Source organism: Larimichthys crocea, chromosome II (assembly GCF_000972845.2).
Source record: "Larimichthys crocea isolate SSNF chromosome II, L_crocea_2.0, whole genome shotgun sequence".
Lineage (NCBI taxonomy): Eukaryota > Metazoa > Chordata > Actinopteri > Sciaenidae > Larimichthys > Larimichthys crocea.
In genome coordinates, this window is record NC_040012.1 from 2,886,757 (window position 1) to 2,904,335 (window position 17,579).

The following is a 17,579-nucleotide window of genomic DNA, read 5'->3' on the forward strand; positions in this document are numbered from 1 at the left end:
ACTGCTGCCTTGTAAGTTGGGAGGGGGAAATAAAACAATGGCGGATAATTCACTTGGCTTCCCTGCAGTGTGATACAGCAAATGTTTGAAAGCTAATGAAGCTATTCAGTAACACGCCGACGACTTCTGCAATATGTTTTTTAGTGAATTCATTTGCACACATGCTCGGTGAGCTGGTCACACATTCGGATAATTTACAGTTCTGAGGGTTTAAGTAAAAATAACACAGCGACAAATGTTACCAGATGCCAACGGTACACCCGGGGACCCGTGTTTTTTTTAGCTGTGATGGTGGGAAAACATTTGGGGGAGATAAAAAACACGAAGCTTTGAACAATATTTTACTTGGCTGGTTGAGAAGGGAGAAAAGAAAGACCACCAGTGTCCCAGCAGCAAGGTTATGTAATTTGGTTAAGAGCCAAAAAAAAAAAAAAAAAATGTTCCCAACCTGATACTTCACCGTACCACCTACACAATCAACCACAACTAAAAACATCAAGTGCTACCGTGAAAACATGGAACAGCTTCCAATTTACCGTCTTGTTAAAACATGTAGCTTCGAATATGAACGAGCAGACATCTGAGGAACATGACAACAAGAAAGCGAACTGTTGTTTCAGGCTGACTGCTTGAGCGCACGGTCCTCGCGGTCATGCCCCTCACAGCAGAGGAACTGGCAGACTGTTCCCAGAGGCTTCTGAAGCTCCTTCCAGCCTCTTTGGTTGTTTTTTTGTTTTCTAAACCTCCGCAGTTAAATTGAAATTTCTGACGGCGTTAATGTTTGAAGGAAAAAGAGGCAATTAAAATGAATTCCAGTGGATATTTATGCAGCTGCATGTTGTCTTTTTTTCCCCCTCCACCTCCCTCCCTTTGCTTGTTTCCTCTCGGACTGCCAAACATTGCGGCGTTAAGAGAGGCAATTGTACGTTTAACGTCCCCAGGAGGGATTTGAGGGGAATACAGGGGCGGTGTGGGATTCTGGGATTCTCATTCGGACGCTGGAGAAAAAAAATTCAGGTCCTGTTGTTAAATGGGTTGTAGAAGGAAGTGCCAAGGTTAAGGGATCAATTTCCTCTTGGCCAGCACGAGTTTGGATAACATGCTTCAGGAAGATCATGACGAACATATTCATTATTTTTATTATCACTCATAGCAGCAGCGTGACCAGCGTTAACAGAGCTGAAGAGCACCAAAGGGGTCTTTCCTTGCTGTGTTGTGTCATATTTAAGTATTATTCTTACAGATTATTATTCCATCCATCCATTCTCTTCCACTTATTCGGGGTCGGGTCTTGGAGGCAGCAATACATTCTAGTTCCTCCTGCGGGATCCCAAGGCATTCCTAGGCTAGATGGGCTACGTAGTCCCTCTAGCATCTGCCCCAGGGCGTCTTCCCAGTTGGACGTGCCCGGCACACGTCCAAAGGGAGGCACCCAGGGTGCCCAAGCTTCCGACCCTATCTCTAAGGTTGAGCCTGGCCACCTGGTGGAGGAAGCTCATTTTGCCCGCTTGCATCTGCGATCTCATTCTGGAGGTCACTACCCAAAGCTCATGACCACAGGTGAGGGTTGGAACGTAGACGGACTGAAAAATCGAGAGCTTCGCCATCTGGCTTAGCTCCCTCTTGCCCACAACGGTCCGGTACGACGTCCGCACCAAACTGCCGATCCATCTCACGCTCCATTTTGCCGTCACTTGTGAACCGAGATACTTGAACTCCCTTCGCTTGGGGCAGTAACTCGCTCCCAACCCGGAGGGAGCATTCCACCATTTTCTGGCAGAGAACCACGAACCTTAGACAGACCGATTATTATTATTATTATATATTATACCAACGCTTTCTGCCATAGATTTGATTGCAAGTCATAATCCTGTGACAACAAAACATAGCAGCACCTAAACATCGACGTAAAGCTATGAGTCAACATGCTTCTGTTCAACAAACAACCACAGACCCCACACACACACACACACACACACACACACACACACACACACCCTAAGTATCAGCTGACTCCAGCGAAATCTAAAACTGTTTATATTTGAACTTATCATGGCATGGCTGCCATTTAAAGACAGAACTGTTAAGCGTAAGAACAAAACAACATTTTCCTTCATTCTCACTTTCTATAGACGTGTTGTTGCTTTGATCCAATCTCCACAATGCTTAAGCTCTGATATCAGTGCGAGCTGCCATTCGAAACCCGTAATAACAAACACTCCCACTGTCGGGCGAGACTCGCCCCCCCCTGTGCTTGGCATGGCAGGGTCTAATTCACTTCCTGTTCAGTAGGGGGGCAGACAGGAAACAGGAAACACGCTTCCTGGTTCTCTCAGGAGGTATATTTTTCTTACGATTGGAGATCTGGGAATGCAACATAATATCTTGAAGGCGTTTATGTCCCTGGCAGCTTACGCTGCTGTAATCAAAGCCTCCTGTAAAGAGTCTCTGTACAGTATGAAAAGTAACATTCAAAGTGTAAAAGCTGAGTCCATAAGATCGTCAGATCTCCAATCAGAGACGTGCGTGAACGTCTTTCATGCTGTAAAAGACGCACAAGTCAAACAGAAGTGAGACCTGTTGGTTGGTTTTAATTGAAAAAGCCAATATTACCTCGGCCGGATCTCTCTGTGGGGTAACAAAATGAAAAGCAATGAAGAGTTACGTCTCCGAAGCCCAGTGGAACAGTTAGCCAAAGCCTGGAGTGCAATAAAGTGCAATGAACTATCAAAGCTGTGCTGCCGTGGTTATTCATTTTAAGGCTGCAGCTACTGAATACTTAATTGTTGACTAATGTACCCCGTTATTTTTCAGACTTATTAACCATTTTACCCACAAATATTGTAGCCAAAAGGCTCCCACGGCCTAAAATGATGTCTAACTGTCCAAAGCCTCCACGTTCAAGTCACAAACATCACCAAATCCTCACATTTTAAGAAGCGGGAACCCGGTGAATAGCTCCAAGTTTTGCTTGATGATGAATAAACGTCCATTCATGTCATTCCAGCGCTAATCCGTTAAAGCCTGCTGTTGTTGCCGTGGGCTTTAAGAGATCTGCTCTCTCACACAAACATACTCACCTCAAAGAGGTATCCAACAAAAATAACATCTCATGATAAAGCACTGAGGGGAGGAAAATGCTTACGTGCTGAAGAAGCTATAAACTTTAATATAATGATGATTAGACTCTAAATCATGAGTGAATTCCCTCACCTAATTAAATAAGACCCCATATCTGTCATGCTAGTATATTATCTTCTGTTGTGCATCTGCATGCCTCCACATCAGGGATTAGAAAAAAAAAAAAAAAGAGAGAGAGAGGAAAAAAACACAGCGACAACAGCAGCACGATGAATTATGAATCAATACGAGCTACAGCACTCTTGAAGTACACACAGGCTGCCGGGGCCATCTGGGGGATGCGTGAAAACCACGACTAAGACAAACCCATTCATTCAAGCTGTGGATGTACTCGCCTGCACTGCCTATGTTCCCGCTGCACGCTGCAGGCTTTCACTCGATTGGCTTCAAGTTTCGCCAAATCCATCTTAGGGGGGCTACGAATCTCTCCCTTCATCGATCGAAGGAGGATTGGGGAAGCGACTCAGCGCAGGCCTGCAGCGGTGAGAGCTGCTGCAGCCAACACGATGCAGGTGTTTAGAAGATTCTGGATTTTGTTTGTCGCTGCGGTGGACTTTAAGTTTTATAGCACCATTTGGCTGCTGTAGATGAAGTAGAACGTGCAGAGAAAAAACATCTGAGTGAACGCCGTCAATCATGGACTGCAGAAGGTCTGAAATGTTGGTAGCCGGCTGATTGCTTCTTAGAAATGCAAGGCAACGGGGGGGAATGCAACAAAGTGTAAAGGTGGCAACAAGATGAGAGCCAAAGACAGAAAGAAGGAAGGGTAGGAAAGGTCAAGGGAGACAGAAAGAGAGACGGATATTCAAAAGGTTTCCATTCACTCACTGCCTCCCCAGAGTAATCCCCACATCCCCCCCTCCGAGAACGGCGCATTGTGTCTAGCAGTCGGCGAGCTGACATTTACCGCCTGCCTTCTGTTGCTGTGATTATTTTCTCCTCCAGGTGTGATAGCCGGGGTCTGGCTTCTCAGCGCAATAATGCTGCCTCAGAGTTAAAGAGTGGGGAATGTGAGGCAGAATCAGGCCTCGGGAAAACCTTTAACTGAAATATCATGACTGGGTCGCGCCTACGAATCGGAGGTAAAAAAAAAAGGTTGCCCAACCATGAATGGCAGCCTGTCACCTGGCTCGGGTTGAAATGCCATTTTGAGGGAGGGTGTTGGCAAGTAATGAATTCATTGTTCACGGGAAAACAGATGACATAAATAATAAATATAACCCAGACTTTTCAAATGCATAAATCTGACCCTACCTGTCTGCAGATGGAGGCCGGTCGTTGCGGGATTTGCTGACTTGCGTGTAGAGGGAATCGGAGTGCTGGTGCTGGTGCTGGTGGTGTGGATGGATGTGGGGGTAATCGTCTCGGGGGCTGTGGGGCCGGCTGTGCCCGCTGTCCACGGAGCTGTTCAGGGTGTTGATGCCTGCGTACGGGTGCTCCTCCTCGGAAGACCTCTCCGGCGTGCGGCTGATGTCCAGGATTTCGGCGTAGTCCCGTTCCCGGGCCTGGCGCTCTCTCAGCTCCCTGGTCTTGGCTTGGATCCTGATGGTGAGGATCGTAATAGACATGTTAATACTCAAACTTTAGGTGCTGTGATTCATTCTGTAGGTTTCTATTAAGTATTGTTTTAATGGATACTGCCATGCCCAATAGAAATCTGGGTTTCTATTGTTAAATAAATGAAGCTAAATTGTCACCATGGAAAGACTGAGGCAAGAAAAAGCTGGATTTCTTTTACTTTAAATATTATAGCAGAGTTGTACTTACATTTTATATTTAATATTTCTTGAACAGAACATTTAGTTTATTGAATCCAGCCTCAAGTACTGGAGAAAAAGAACCAAAGTCGAGTGTAGTCGAGTGTTATTGATGTCGGTAATATGAGAGGTGTAACACTTTGAATGAAGGCCACATCTATAGGGTGTTATTTGGGCATTCATGGTGCATTATAATGCATCATAAACACACATAATCTTTTCTAATGCATTTTATCAACATTATAGATGCAACTCATCATGAAATCTTTGTTTTGTGGATGCTCTGGACTAGTTCAGGTTGACTGATGGGGCTTATAACACATTATGACTGTTTATACTCACTTCAACACACAACTCAACAATCATCTGCCGTAAGAACTCACAGTGGCACGTCAATGACGTTTTATGGCTGTTGACAAAGGGCATCAGAAAGCGTCACGTGCGTTTGAGTGTAATCATAATGAATGCATTATAACTCACTATGAATGCCACCGTAAGACATCCATAACCACAGGCATTTAATTCACTGACTGTTTTATCAATAAATGGTTTGTCTGTTGAATTTCCAGTCAGTTATGCACACTAAACCACATTATACACATTTCTTTCACAATACCAAAAAACATATTACATGACAAAAGTTTTACTAAACCTCAAAAAAAGCCAGAATTGTGTTTTTTGGCTCTGCTGTCTTAGAGGAATGTCAACTGCAAATTAGCCATATGCTTCTTCTTTATCACTGACAGCATCCAACGATAACTTGTACGTGCACGATTTGAGAAATGATTTTGTGCAATATACTCTCTGGTGACTATGTAACCGACTCTTGTTTCTATCACCAAATCACTCCACAGCACATAAAACCGTGGAGGACAGAGGAGGAGTGAAATTACAGATTTAGTGCCGTACAACAAATGCATGACATGTCTTTTTATGAATCATGATAAAGCTCCTCTGTGGGAAACTAACTTCCACCTTAACGGGTTCCACTTTCTTTCTTTCTTTCTCGGGGTAAAACTTTTTATGTTGCTGAAGCCTCCGCGATGTGTACGCTGCCGTCGCGGAGACGCCGTAAATCTCAGGTGTCAACGTGAACAAAACGGCAGATGAGCCGCTGCAACATCTGCGTTTGTTTACTGTGGCTTTTTTAACTTTCCATTACAGGAGAGAGAAAAGATGTGGAGTCTGTTATTTATGTGTGTGAATAATACCATAAACAATGTATAATAGTCTCTCGCCCCCACAGCACTCATACAAGGGAAGCGTTTTGTATTCACAGAGTGCTGCTAATGTATAGCTACCTATCAAACACACACACACACACACACCTTTGACACCTCTCTGTCTCACATATAAAACAGAGTAACATCACACACACACACACTCTTCAGGCCATTATCTTGTGAATAACTGGCAACACCATTTTTCTACAGGCGGGAAGGAGGGAGGTGGTGCTGGTGGTGGTGATGGGGGGGGTGGACTACCTATCGCGCAGCTCCGTAATTACAGCCTTGCCAATTATCAGAGCTTTACAACTACCAATTATCATACCGCTCTCTTTTTCTCCAGGCTCCCCTCTTTTTAACGGCAGCGGGAAAACGAATGGGACGGCGGACGCGATGGTGACGAGGCAGGGGGTGCAACTTCACTGAAGGCTCAGCGGGCTAAAAAAAAAAATCTGGAATGCTTCCACCAGAAAATTTAAATAAAAAACCCCAATAAGTCTAATAAAGAGGGCACCCCGTCGGAGGGTAGGATTATAAAAACATGGAGACATAGGTGGAAGCACTACTACGACTTAAAAATGAGGCTGGCAATGAACTTGATGGCTTTAACGTCTCCCAACTGAATCCAGACACGGGCAACAATCTTTATAGCACCAAGTCTACGTTCTTCAACATCTTAACCCGCGTCAGATAAAAGCTCGTGGACTTGCAAGCTGTGTCTGTACTATTTGTGAACTCAGCAATTATCTAATAGCGCAGAAGGAAGCAGGGCCCTTGAGGGATCTATCTTTAAACCCAGAGGAAAAACAGTGTTTTCCATCAGAGAAAGCAGCAGCAGCAGCAGCAGAAGTGGGAGCAGCCTACTGATTGTATACACAAGCGCAGTGGCTGATAAGATAAGGCCATAGACATACCAATCCAGCGCCTGGCCTTCTCCGTTTGCAGCCCTTTCCCCTCAAAACGAGGCACCGGACGGGTCAACGGGGCCAGTTTCTGAGTGAGGAAGGATGTAGTTTTGAACCAGCACAATCTCAGTTTTTTAATGCTGAAGTAAAGACGGAAACCTGCAAACAGGTCTCAAATGTATATGTAAATGCTAAAATAGGTCCAAGGTAACTCTAAAGTACTCAACCAACCAACGCAAGCTCAAAAATATTCAGTTTATAATGATATCAAATGGAGAAAAACAGCACTTGGTCACATGAGAGATGCTGGTACCAGCAAATACCAGCAGCAGATGGTTGCTGCAAAAAAAACAGCAACAGTTGTGGAAGGAAGTTGTGCGGTTATTCAGATGATGGTTGAGAAGTTTCTTTGTTTTTTTGCAGTGAAACCAGTTGAACTCATTGTAATCAGAGTAAATAAAGGGCGAGGACAGCCTTATATAGCTGGGTATTCCTTTAGGAGCGAATTTAAGCCTCCATCTATGTCAACATGACGAGCACTTAAAGAGCAATGTTGCTAAAAATGCACAGTTGTACAAATACAATTACGCTGATTGAAACGGGACAGGAAGGAAAACCACACTTGACCCAATCATCGCCCTTTCAGTCCCAAAATATTTAAGCGAGGGAATAACCCTGTTTACTCTCAGACGACTGAACCTTGATGAGAGATGAAAATACTGTCGGCTTGAAGGGTGACCGATTAAAGAGAGAGAGAGAGAGAGAGAGAAGCGTCCAGAAATGGCAGGATGGGACATTATGGTAGAAGAAATGTGTTTGACGAGTGACCTTTCTACCACATCAAGCCAGAACAATGGTCCATTATGTGCCATTGTACCCACTGTGTAATAAACCTTCCTCTTAGCGGTAATGCTGACACGACTGATAGACCGCGGTGAAAGGCAGGAAGTATATGAAAGGAGAAGGTCCAGCTGGATAAGATGGCTGCTGAAAGTCCTTCTTGGACTGATTTAGGGTGACAAGTAGCTTTAGCCAGAAATACTGTGAGAGCACAGAGGGTGCGGACATCATGCTGTATTGAAAATCGTGTGTTTATGCCATAAATACACGAGATTCTTAAAAATAAACACAAGACTTGGGCTGATACTGTTGATCCTGAGCGAGAAGTAGTAATACTGAGCAAGCGGCTGGGTCAAATGAAGTTCACTGAAAACAAATGACACGATGCACAGCACACTGCCAGCTGTATGGATTCAACTTTTAACCTTCTGCTCGTATGGCTGCCTCTTAAAACACTGACTGATACAGTCACACGCAGCGTTGTTGAGACTAAAGCACAGTTTTTTTTTTTTTGGTCCTGGCAAAGAAACGCAAAAGGTTCATCTTCATCTTGACTCAACTTTTGCCAAAAGCCAGTCCGGTGCCATCTGGCAACCCGCCGTGTTGGTCTATCAAAGAGGTGTAATTACACGCACCAGGTGGAACACAATGTAGCGTCTGCTATGTTGTCTTGTACAAAGCAAAAGAAGGTTTTAAGTAGTGTGGGATCATTTTTATCAATAGTCATGACCTGATGTCTGTAATTGAACGGTCTGATTCTTCGGTATTGATCAGCACCGGCCTCGGTTTTATGAAATAATTAAAAAATGTAGCCTGTGAATGTTTTCTAATCAATGACATTTTTCCAATCAGGCCATTTGTGTCAACAATGACCAATTCTTTTCCTATACGTATGTTTATCTGCTATTTAAATGACCACACATTGTCCACCGCAAACATCAGTGCACTGTCTGAACTGTCTGTCTAGATTTGTTTGTCTGACTCGGGGTTGGAGTCCGCCGGGACCCGAGACTTAAAAATTGCGAGGAAATCCATTCATCTAGTCAATCACAGCTGGATTAAGCGTAGCCCTCGGCGGTGGACAATCGATAAGGTCGCTCTGCAACGCAGGGTACAAAAGCTCCCCCGGCTGAACGTCAGGAGAGCGAAGCTCGGTGAAACACAAACAGCTAACTGGATCATTGTTTAACACCGAAGCAGCCGCAGCCTTCACATCCTCAGTGGGATCTCCCCGTCGATATCACTGCATCTCGACTGCGGGTTAAATACAAACGAGAGGCATGCTTGTGCTTTTTATTTTTTAGGTGCTTAGGAAGGAAGTGCGTTTGGTTGGTTTGATAATTAACGCATCGACTTAAGACCACTGTCAGACAATCCCAAGATAGTACCCAACCTTAATTTGACTAGTTTTTGTTTCTCATATACGATTTCACCAGATTTCCCTCAGTACATGGCAAAACTATTACACAGTAGCAAATAACCAACACGTCTCAGCTCTTGCAGAGGCTCTGCCTCAAAGATAACTGAGGAAATAGGTGGAAACAGAACATCTACTCCTGCTTATAATGAGAGGAAGCCCTATTTGTTACAAGCAGTGTTCGATCACGTGCTGCAGAAAACAAATTCAGTCCAATTCTCTGATGTTCTGCGGGTGCAGGAGGCTTAAACAAATCTGGATGAATTGATTTTCATGTCGATAATATACCCTGCACTCACGATAACAACAAGGAGGTCGGATGCACAAAAAGAGAGTCAGAGAGCTAAATATATACGTGGGTTTGTGCTGGAGTCACTAAATCTGCTAAATGAATATTATCAGTGACATGAATATACATAAAATAGTCCAGAATAGGTGTTCAGTGGTCCAAAGTGTCATCGTGATAATAAATGTGACTTTGACATTTGGGAACAAGAAATAACAGAGAAGCTCCGGGACTGGATTAACATACAAAAGGACCATTCTGAACTTTTAACGATATCCAGCTTAACGAGCAAATCATCTGACTTGGCATTTGCGTTAACTTTATGCCAATTAAAAATAAAGACTTGTCCATTATCATATTATTGGACTATCTGCTCTGCAGGCGTAAAGAAAGAATTACAAAACCAAATTTTCATAACGAGCAACTGCGGGCAGTAATGACTCCTGCCCCTACACCAAGAGCATGGGAATTCATTAGCTGGCAGGGCAGTAATGGCCTTGGCATTTATAAACCGCCACCACCCCGCCAACCCAAAAAAAACCACTGGCATGGTGCCCGACTGACATTTAGTTTGGTGAAGAGAGAGGGAGAGTGTAACTTTCCGTCTTGAGGCTGTTTAGTTTTGGGCGCCCACCAGCCAACAGTGACAGACTCAGAAATAATGCGTGTTCTAACCATCTACTCATTTTTTAAATACACAGATACTTGATTTATTAAACCATTAACATCGTGCTATTGCACAACAGCATTTATTTATAAAGTCATTTTGTTTAGTCTAGGAAATGTCAGAGGGAATTCCTTCAGTCGGACCGTCACACTAGACTGAAAACACTTCCTGAGCTGTGGTCAGAACCTCCAAGACCTTTTTTTCCGTCTAATCTGGCATTGGACTCATCAGGCAGAGCCGGAGTGAGTCAAATATGACAACACAAGAACAAAACAAGGTCCAAGCAGAACTGTTTTGTTAGGCCGGATGCTGAAGAACTTGACCGTCCAACCTCAAACCCATTTAACACCTTTGGGATTAAGTGGAACACCTACTGCAGGCCAGGCCAGGCCAGGCCAGTTATCACCCCCACATGCCCCCGTGGCTTTATGGGAACAAATCCCTGCAGCCAGTTTCTAAACTCTTGTGGGAAGCCTTCCCAGAAGAGTCGAGGCTGTAAGGAACAGATTAGTAACTAATGAGTAATTAATGAGGTTTTGGAATGACGTGTTTAAATGTTGTCCGCACACATTTGGTCACATGGTGTGTATTGACTGAATGAGGGAACACGAACTAGATCAAAAGGATTTACAAGCCACAGCCGAAGAAGCTGTAGTAACTTAACTTCAATGAGCCGAAAGCTGAAAGGACCAAAAGGACGAGAGTCGACCCAGAAGTTTAATTTGCACTTTGTGACTTTGATCAAAGCCGTTTAAAACGTGGATTTTCTTTCAGCTCGTGGGCGAAACCCCGAGAGAAACTAAATTATTTCATCCATTTGGCTCACTTTGATTCATATACGTAGCTCGGCGGACCTGCAAAGTTACGTCAGCTTTGATATCGGATCCCAAAGCGCATGAAAGTCCAGAGTCAAAAGGACGTTCGTCACGGCAGAAAAAAAAGCAGGTGCTACGTTTTCGAAGACCTTACCTCTCCTGCTCCATCCTCATCTTCATCGTCTCCTCCTCGGAAACCTGCGTCTCCTCCGGCCTCCACTTGCTGGAGCCTTTACGATCCATCTTTTCCCCCGGCCGCTCGTCCTTACGGTGCTTACCAAACCTGGAACACAAAAACCAAACACAATTAATATCTAATGGTACACCTATGGGACTGTGCTGCAGGGTTGAACTGAAATAATAACGCTGCATTCTTGATGTTTCTTTGTTTTAGCTGGTGTGATCAAACAATTCTTCTTTCCAGGTTGTGAGCAGATTGATTCCTCCCAGGTTGAAGGAATTCATCAGTGACTAGATAGAAAGTCGAAGGTCACGGAACCATTTCGAGAAAGTCTTTTCAATAATTTAAAACCCAGACATCCATCTATTGTGAACCAGCAGGAACACTCAGAAAATATTTGATATTTCTCTCTCCACTTCGCTCCGGGGAGAAAAATCAACTCATCTGAGGAAAAAATGTCTGTAATTACAAAAAAAAACAAAAAAAAACACCAAACAGGCGTAATCGTCGACCGAGCCCTCAAATGAACCGTTTGAAAAGTACTTCTCACAAGTTCCAAAGAAATTCATTTGGTTCAAAGTTGGGGGGGAGTGGCAAACGAAGACTCAGACGACGAGGCCCATCGCAGTAATTATATTCATGGGGAGGGAGTGACGCTTAACGAAATAGGAGCCATTGCAGAGATATTTCAGCTTGATTGACTCAGTATAAAGCTGCAGCCTGTTGAAGAAATGACTTTGGCACCGCCGCTCACTTCCACAATGAACCTCCGTGATTATTCACAGGGAAATTGGTCCGCAGAGAATATCTACGACTTCTAAAGAGACTACAGAGGTGTGTGTGTGTGTGTTAATGAAAGAGACAGAAGACCGTGAACGAGACAAAAAACACGCACAAGAGAAACGCAATGAATGAAACATTAAGAACTACGGTGGAGAATACAAAGACGACCTCAAATGTGTGTGTGTGTGTGTGTTAAAGTTGCTGAAGAAAGAGGAAAAAGTGTAACGTGAAAAAAATAAAAAAATCACAGGATCAAATGCAAACCAAAAGATTCGAAAATCCCAAAAGTGGAGCCGGAGTGTGTTTAAGAATTAAAGAGGAAGAGCGGACGAGACGTGAGGTGGGTGAATGTGTGCGTGGAAAGCAACAGAGAAGAAAGAAGAAAGAGAATTCAGAACGAGAGAAATAAAGTGAAGTCAACGAGAGGAAACGCAGGAAGAAAGAATTACAACAAGCGAATGAATCTGCAGAGGAAACCCAGAGGTTTGTGTGAGTGTGTAGGTGTGTGAGAAAAAACAAACTAAATATAAACACTGAATGGGAATAAAGGCAAAACTGAAAGATGAATGGAAGACTGAGAGAAAAACATGCAGGTAGAAAGTGAATAAATGATTTCTGTGCGTGCAAAATGACAAAAACACAAACTTACAACGATCCTTAAAGGTCCAGTGTGTGAGATTTAGGAGCATTTATCGGCAGGAATGGATTATAACATCGATTTGTGTCAATTTGGCAGCCGGACTTGTTCCTACATGCTCGGAAGAAGACGGTGAGGCGTGGGAGAGTATTCATTTGGTCGCAATGTGCAACTTCGCCACTAGGTGGCACTAAATCCCACACACCGGACCTTTAACTATGTGAAGATTCCTTCCACGCCGACTTTTCCTCCTAGATTGTGGGAGGATTTCTGAAGAGACTTACAGAGATAAAATGTTCCTAGCTTACAAGAGAAAGGATCAAATCCCCTGACTTGCAGCTTCCTGGTGTCGTAGTGGACCGAAGCCCGAAAACACACAGCGAGTAGACAGAACACACATCCAAGCGCATGTGGCACACAGATGCTACCCAGAGGTTCGGCATCTGGTCTTTTTTTGTTGCCCGCCAGTGTGTGGATCTCACACAAATATAGGAGGCAGATAATTACATGGCTACTGCTGCTGAATCTTCCATCAGGACATGTGCGGGTGATTTGTCAAACTGTGTGAATCCGTGTGAAGTTTATCCAGCGACTAACAAAATGACTAATTACACAAACATCTTCACTTTAAAAATGAAGTTGAGTCATGAAAATCTGGTTGAATAAACCCCTCATTCAAGTCTGGCTGGAGACTTTTACATTCATTCATGGATTTGGTTATCTATTCCATACATGTAGTAGCAGTAGTGCATGTATGGTATAGGTCAGGGGTAGTCAATTATGATTTCAGGAGGTCCGGATAGAGAAAGATTGCCCATTTCAGAATAAAACTCAATGATACTGGGTCTGGGTCCGGAGCCGGACCGCGGTCCAGCTTTTCGCGACCTGTGATAGAGGGTCTCAGATGAAATTTTGTGTTTTCATTAAATGCGTCTGTGGTTATCCGAGGGTATTTGCGATGAGTTGCACCCAAAACCGCAGATTAAGTGTTGCAGTTAAAAAATGCATTAAAACTGTAATTTTACAGATATTCCCGAAATGTCACGTCGAGCAGAAACACACAGACAACACGGTAAAGACATGGTACCGAGGAGGAGACTCTGCAGTAAGCATCAGAGTGGGGAGGGGGCTCGGGGACGGAAGGTCCATTATCTGATTAATTTAACTGCAGCCGCCTGAAATGCTCAGAGTGACGGCTCGCCGTTAATGCTAAGAGCAGGAGTGATCTATCACGGCGAGAGACGGTTGACACTTTCTCTCTCCACACCACTAACTTTCATTAACAGCGTCTTAAAAGACAGCCAAACTCTCCTTGTCACACACACACACCAAAGATTTATGACTGAAAGGGAAAACTTTGAAGAGGAGACAGAGTATTAACCATGACACCGGGGCATTTAATAATCTTATATTCCAGGCACAGTTAGGCCCGCCTCGTCTCGCGAGCCCCGACGCCATCGATAAAGAGGCTTTGACGGGTTTCTGTGGTTAGAAAAAAAACAACTTCAAAATGTCAAGGATTCAGCTAATTCAATTCAGCAGACCACCCGTGTGTCACCGCTAATGCTTTTAACGGCACAGAAAGTGAAAACAAGTCTGGCCGTGGACAGTTTTGGGGCGAGTGGCATATCGGAGCTGTGAAATGTCAGAAAAACACGCGGCATCGGAAGGTGGTGAATTCAGGATAAAGTGCAAGAACGATGTCACCGATATAGAATCGCAGCATGGCGGCAACACGCGGAAATGTCAAAAAATGCAGGTGATAATTCAGAAATCTCGACTCTACCTTCATCCATCATTTGATAAATGTGACACCTGGTATTAAAAAATCATTGCCCGGGAGAAAAGTATTAAATTTATTTCATTTATCTTGCTGTGACACGTTATTGGCTCAAACTATTGTGGATCTTAATATCTCACAAAAAAAAAAAACCCAAAGACTTGAAACGCTGAAACACTCAAACAGTCCATAACTCAGAGTTGGCAGCTGTTGACAGCTGTCCATGCCTCAGAATGAATGTTTGAATGTTCAGACAGGATCAAGCGTTCCGGCGATGGGGTTGTGCGGTGGTGCGGGACTGTTGCCGTTTGGTTCGTTGCGTGACGTCATTTTTGTGACATTACCAAGGTGGCAAGAACAAAAGAAGATAAGAACTTTGACCTGGAGCTTTTTCTACCCGCGAACTGAAACCGATGGATCCCGACCTGAGGAACCTTCCATGGTTGAAAGCAGAATGTTTACTCGACGTGGTAAACGAGGTTTTTCTTTCCCGTGTTCCTGTGGGTGTCTTCTGGTCTGGCTGCTAGTTTTTGATTGGCTTGCGAAGCGTGACGTCCGTTCCGGTTCCGTTCTCCCCAAAAGTTGGCGTGCAGGATCTTGTCCAAACTCAAGATAGAGCCTTTCAAGTGTTTCTCCTTTATACTAGGAATGTGACGGTGATGTGAGGAGACTGCAATGCAGCGATGACGCCACTATTATGGAAACATTAGCATCCAAATAAAAGGTACAACTGAGCCCAATAAACCTGGTGATGATCAAGTCCATGTTAATCTCACTGAAGCTGAGTAAACTCTTGACCACACTTTAGATTTTGGCTCCATTTAACTTTTTTTCCTTCAGGACTGCGAGCCAAGTCTTAATTTGTAGGCACAGCTGGAACTACAAGTTCTGATGAATACGCGGTTTTGTAAACCAACAACTATTAGCATCTTGTTTGCTGTTCTGTTCCCTAGGACAGGACATGACGCATGAACGTCTCACCACCCATGACTTCGAGAAAAAAAAGAAGTGTGAGTTTCTAAGAAAACCCATCGTCAGACGGCGAGAACGGTCGAAAAGAGGCCTCGCGTCATGAAGCCTGTCACAGCGTGAGTTCTTTTCTAAGTTCAGGCTTGTTCACTTGTTCATGATGAGACCACACACACACACACACACACACACACACACACACACACACACACACACACACCATAACCACTGCAAAATTAGCGCAACCCTTGAATTTCTGGGCAGCGACCATCTTTGTCAGCGCCAAGCTAACAGACTGGGTGTTGCTTCTGAGTCCAAGTGATGATCAGAGTGAGAGAGAGAAAGGGAGAGAGTGAGAGAGAGAGGGAGAGAGAGAGAGAGAGTGAGATGGATGGATGGATACAGAGTTGGCACGCTGCGCTGTTGGCAGGGGTTGATGGTAATGAGGCTTTGATTGGGAATGAGTGTGAGGCCTTCGAGACATGAGAGGGTCAGGCAGTGGCAGCTCTGTTGATCACACGCACGCACACACACACACACACACACACACACACACACACACTCCTCCTGATCCACCTCTCCGACGTGCACAAACACACATCAAAGTACGAGCTCCCTGACACTCCTGCACAAAAAGCCTTCACCCACTCGGACACTCATCGGGAGCTCTCGGCGCTCTGTGAAGCCACTCGGGGGAACCGACCTGCTCACATTGCATTTAAAAAAAAGAAAGAAAAAATGCAATTCTGTTTCACGGTGACATGTTGACGGTAACACGTGTGAAACACACTAATTTAGAGTTTAGTAACATGTTTGTGGCTAAGTGCTCACGCCCGTGGTGTTTGCACCTGTCAATCAAACGTGGGTGGTACGAGGACGTGTTTTACTTTGAATCCAGCTTGTTTTTGTCTTTATAAAGTGCAAAATCCAAGTTTATGGTCTGTTCGGGTTGGGAGATATTCCCATGAGGTAATCTATTACTCTTTTTTATCTAAATGAACAGCCAACATGTCTGGATCAAGCTCCCCGGGGGCAGAAAATGATCATCTGAGGCCCTTTTAGACCCCCTGCTGCACACTGTACGCTTCGTTAGAGACAAAGAAATTCAGGAATATCTAAAAGAAACGAAACTATGAATTATTTTCAAGTTACATTTCGTCTCACGGACCCTCCCTCAAGACATAAAGCAGCGCCCAACCAAAGCCGCCCTATCACGACGACTAATAATGTACCTGAGTTTTCAGCATTGACAAACAAATATTAAATTAAACATGAAATGGCATCCAGTGTGTTTGGAGCTCCTGGTGCCCCTGGAGTCTGTGGTAAAGGGCAAATGGTGAATGGTGAATGGATTGCTGCCATGCAAGGTGCCAACTGCTCATCAGGTTTTCGGGAGCTAACCATTCACACACCGATGGCACAGCCTTCAGGAGCAATCCAGGCTTCAGTATCTTGCCTAAGGACAGATCGACATGCAGACCGGAGGAGCCTGAGGCTCAAAATACATGAAATAAAAATAAAATAATGATGGAATAACAAAGTACTGCATTTATAAATCAAAAGTATTCTTGTACTTAAATAAACTAACTAATCTTTTAGTCTCCATGAGGTCTTTTAATAATAGTTTAAACTGAAAACAAATGAGTTTTAATGACTTATTGCTTTTACAGGTGAAAATGCAGCAAAGCAACTTACGTGACTTACTTAATTCTAATAAACTGGAACAGTGACGTGTTTAAAGTGAGTTATAATATCAGATTTGGAGTTAAACAATTTGTGGATTTGTGGGTCTTTCCTTTAAGCCGACTGTGACCCACACTCACACCGCACACACACACAGATGAATGAATGTATCTCATCAGTGTTCTGGAGCGGGCAGATGTCTCAGTAAACACTGGGCACCGATCAAACGGGCAGTCAGTCAGTTTTAATGGCGCAGATCTGATGTGGCCAATATCGAGCCAATCACAGCGCCATAACGCTGATGTTCAGACAAACAGAACGCCAATCGTTATCATCTGTGTGTGTGTGTGTGTGTGTGTGTGTGTCCTCCCTACTAATTATTCTAGTGTGTGTCTGAGTGGGAACTATTCCTGCATGTACGAGTTTGTAGTATTTGGCCATGTGTATCCCACTGATTACTCCATTGTGTGTGTGTGTGTGTGTGTGTGTGTG

At 44.1% G+C, this 17,579-nt stretch overlaps 1 protein-coding gene across 8 annotated transcripts in view; it reads right to left on the reverse strand.

Moving 5' to 3' along the window:
- The window catches only part of pard3ab (par-3 family cell polarity regulator alpha, b), a 230,300-nt gene that overhangs the window by 48,757 nt on the left and 163,964 nt on the right, over nt 1–17,579 (reverse strand). For all 8 annotated transcript variants that reach the window (XM_027291164.1, XM_027291143.1, XM_027291170.1 and 5 more), the window contains 2 exons: nt 11,209–11,337; nt 4,396–4,683 (listed from right to left, as the gene is read on the reverse strand). In XM_027291164.1, the coding sequence (XP_027146965.1) occupies nt 4,396–4,683; nt 11,209–11,337 (417 nt within the window). The remainder of the gene's footprint in view (nt 1–4,395; nt 4,684–11,208; nt 11,338–17,579) is intronic.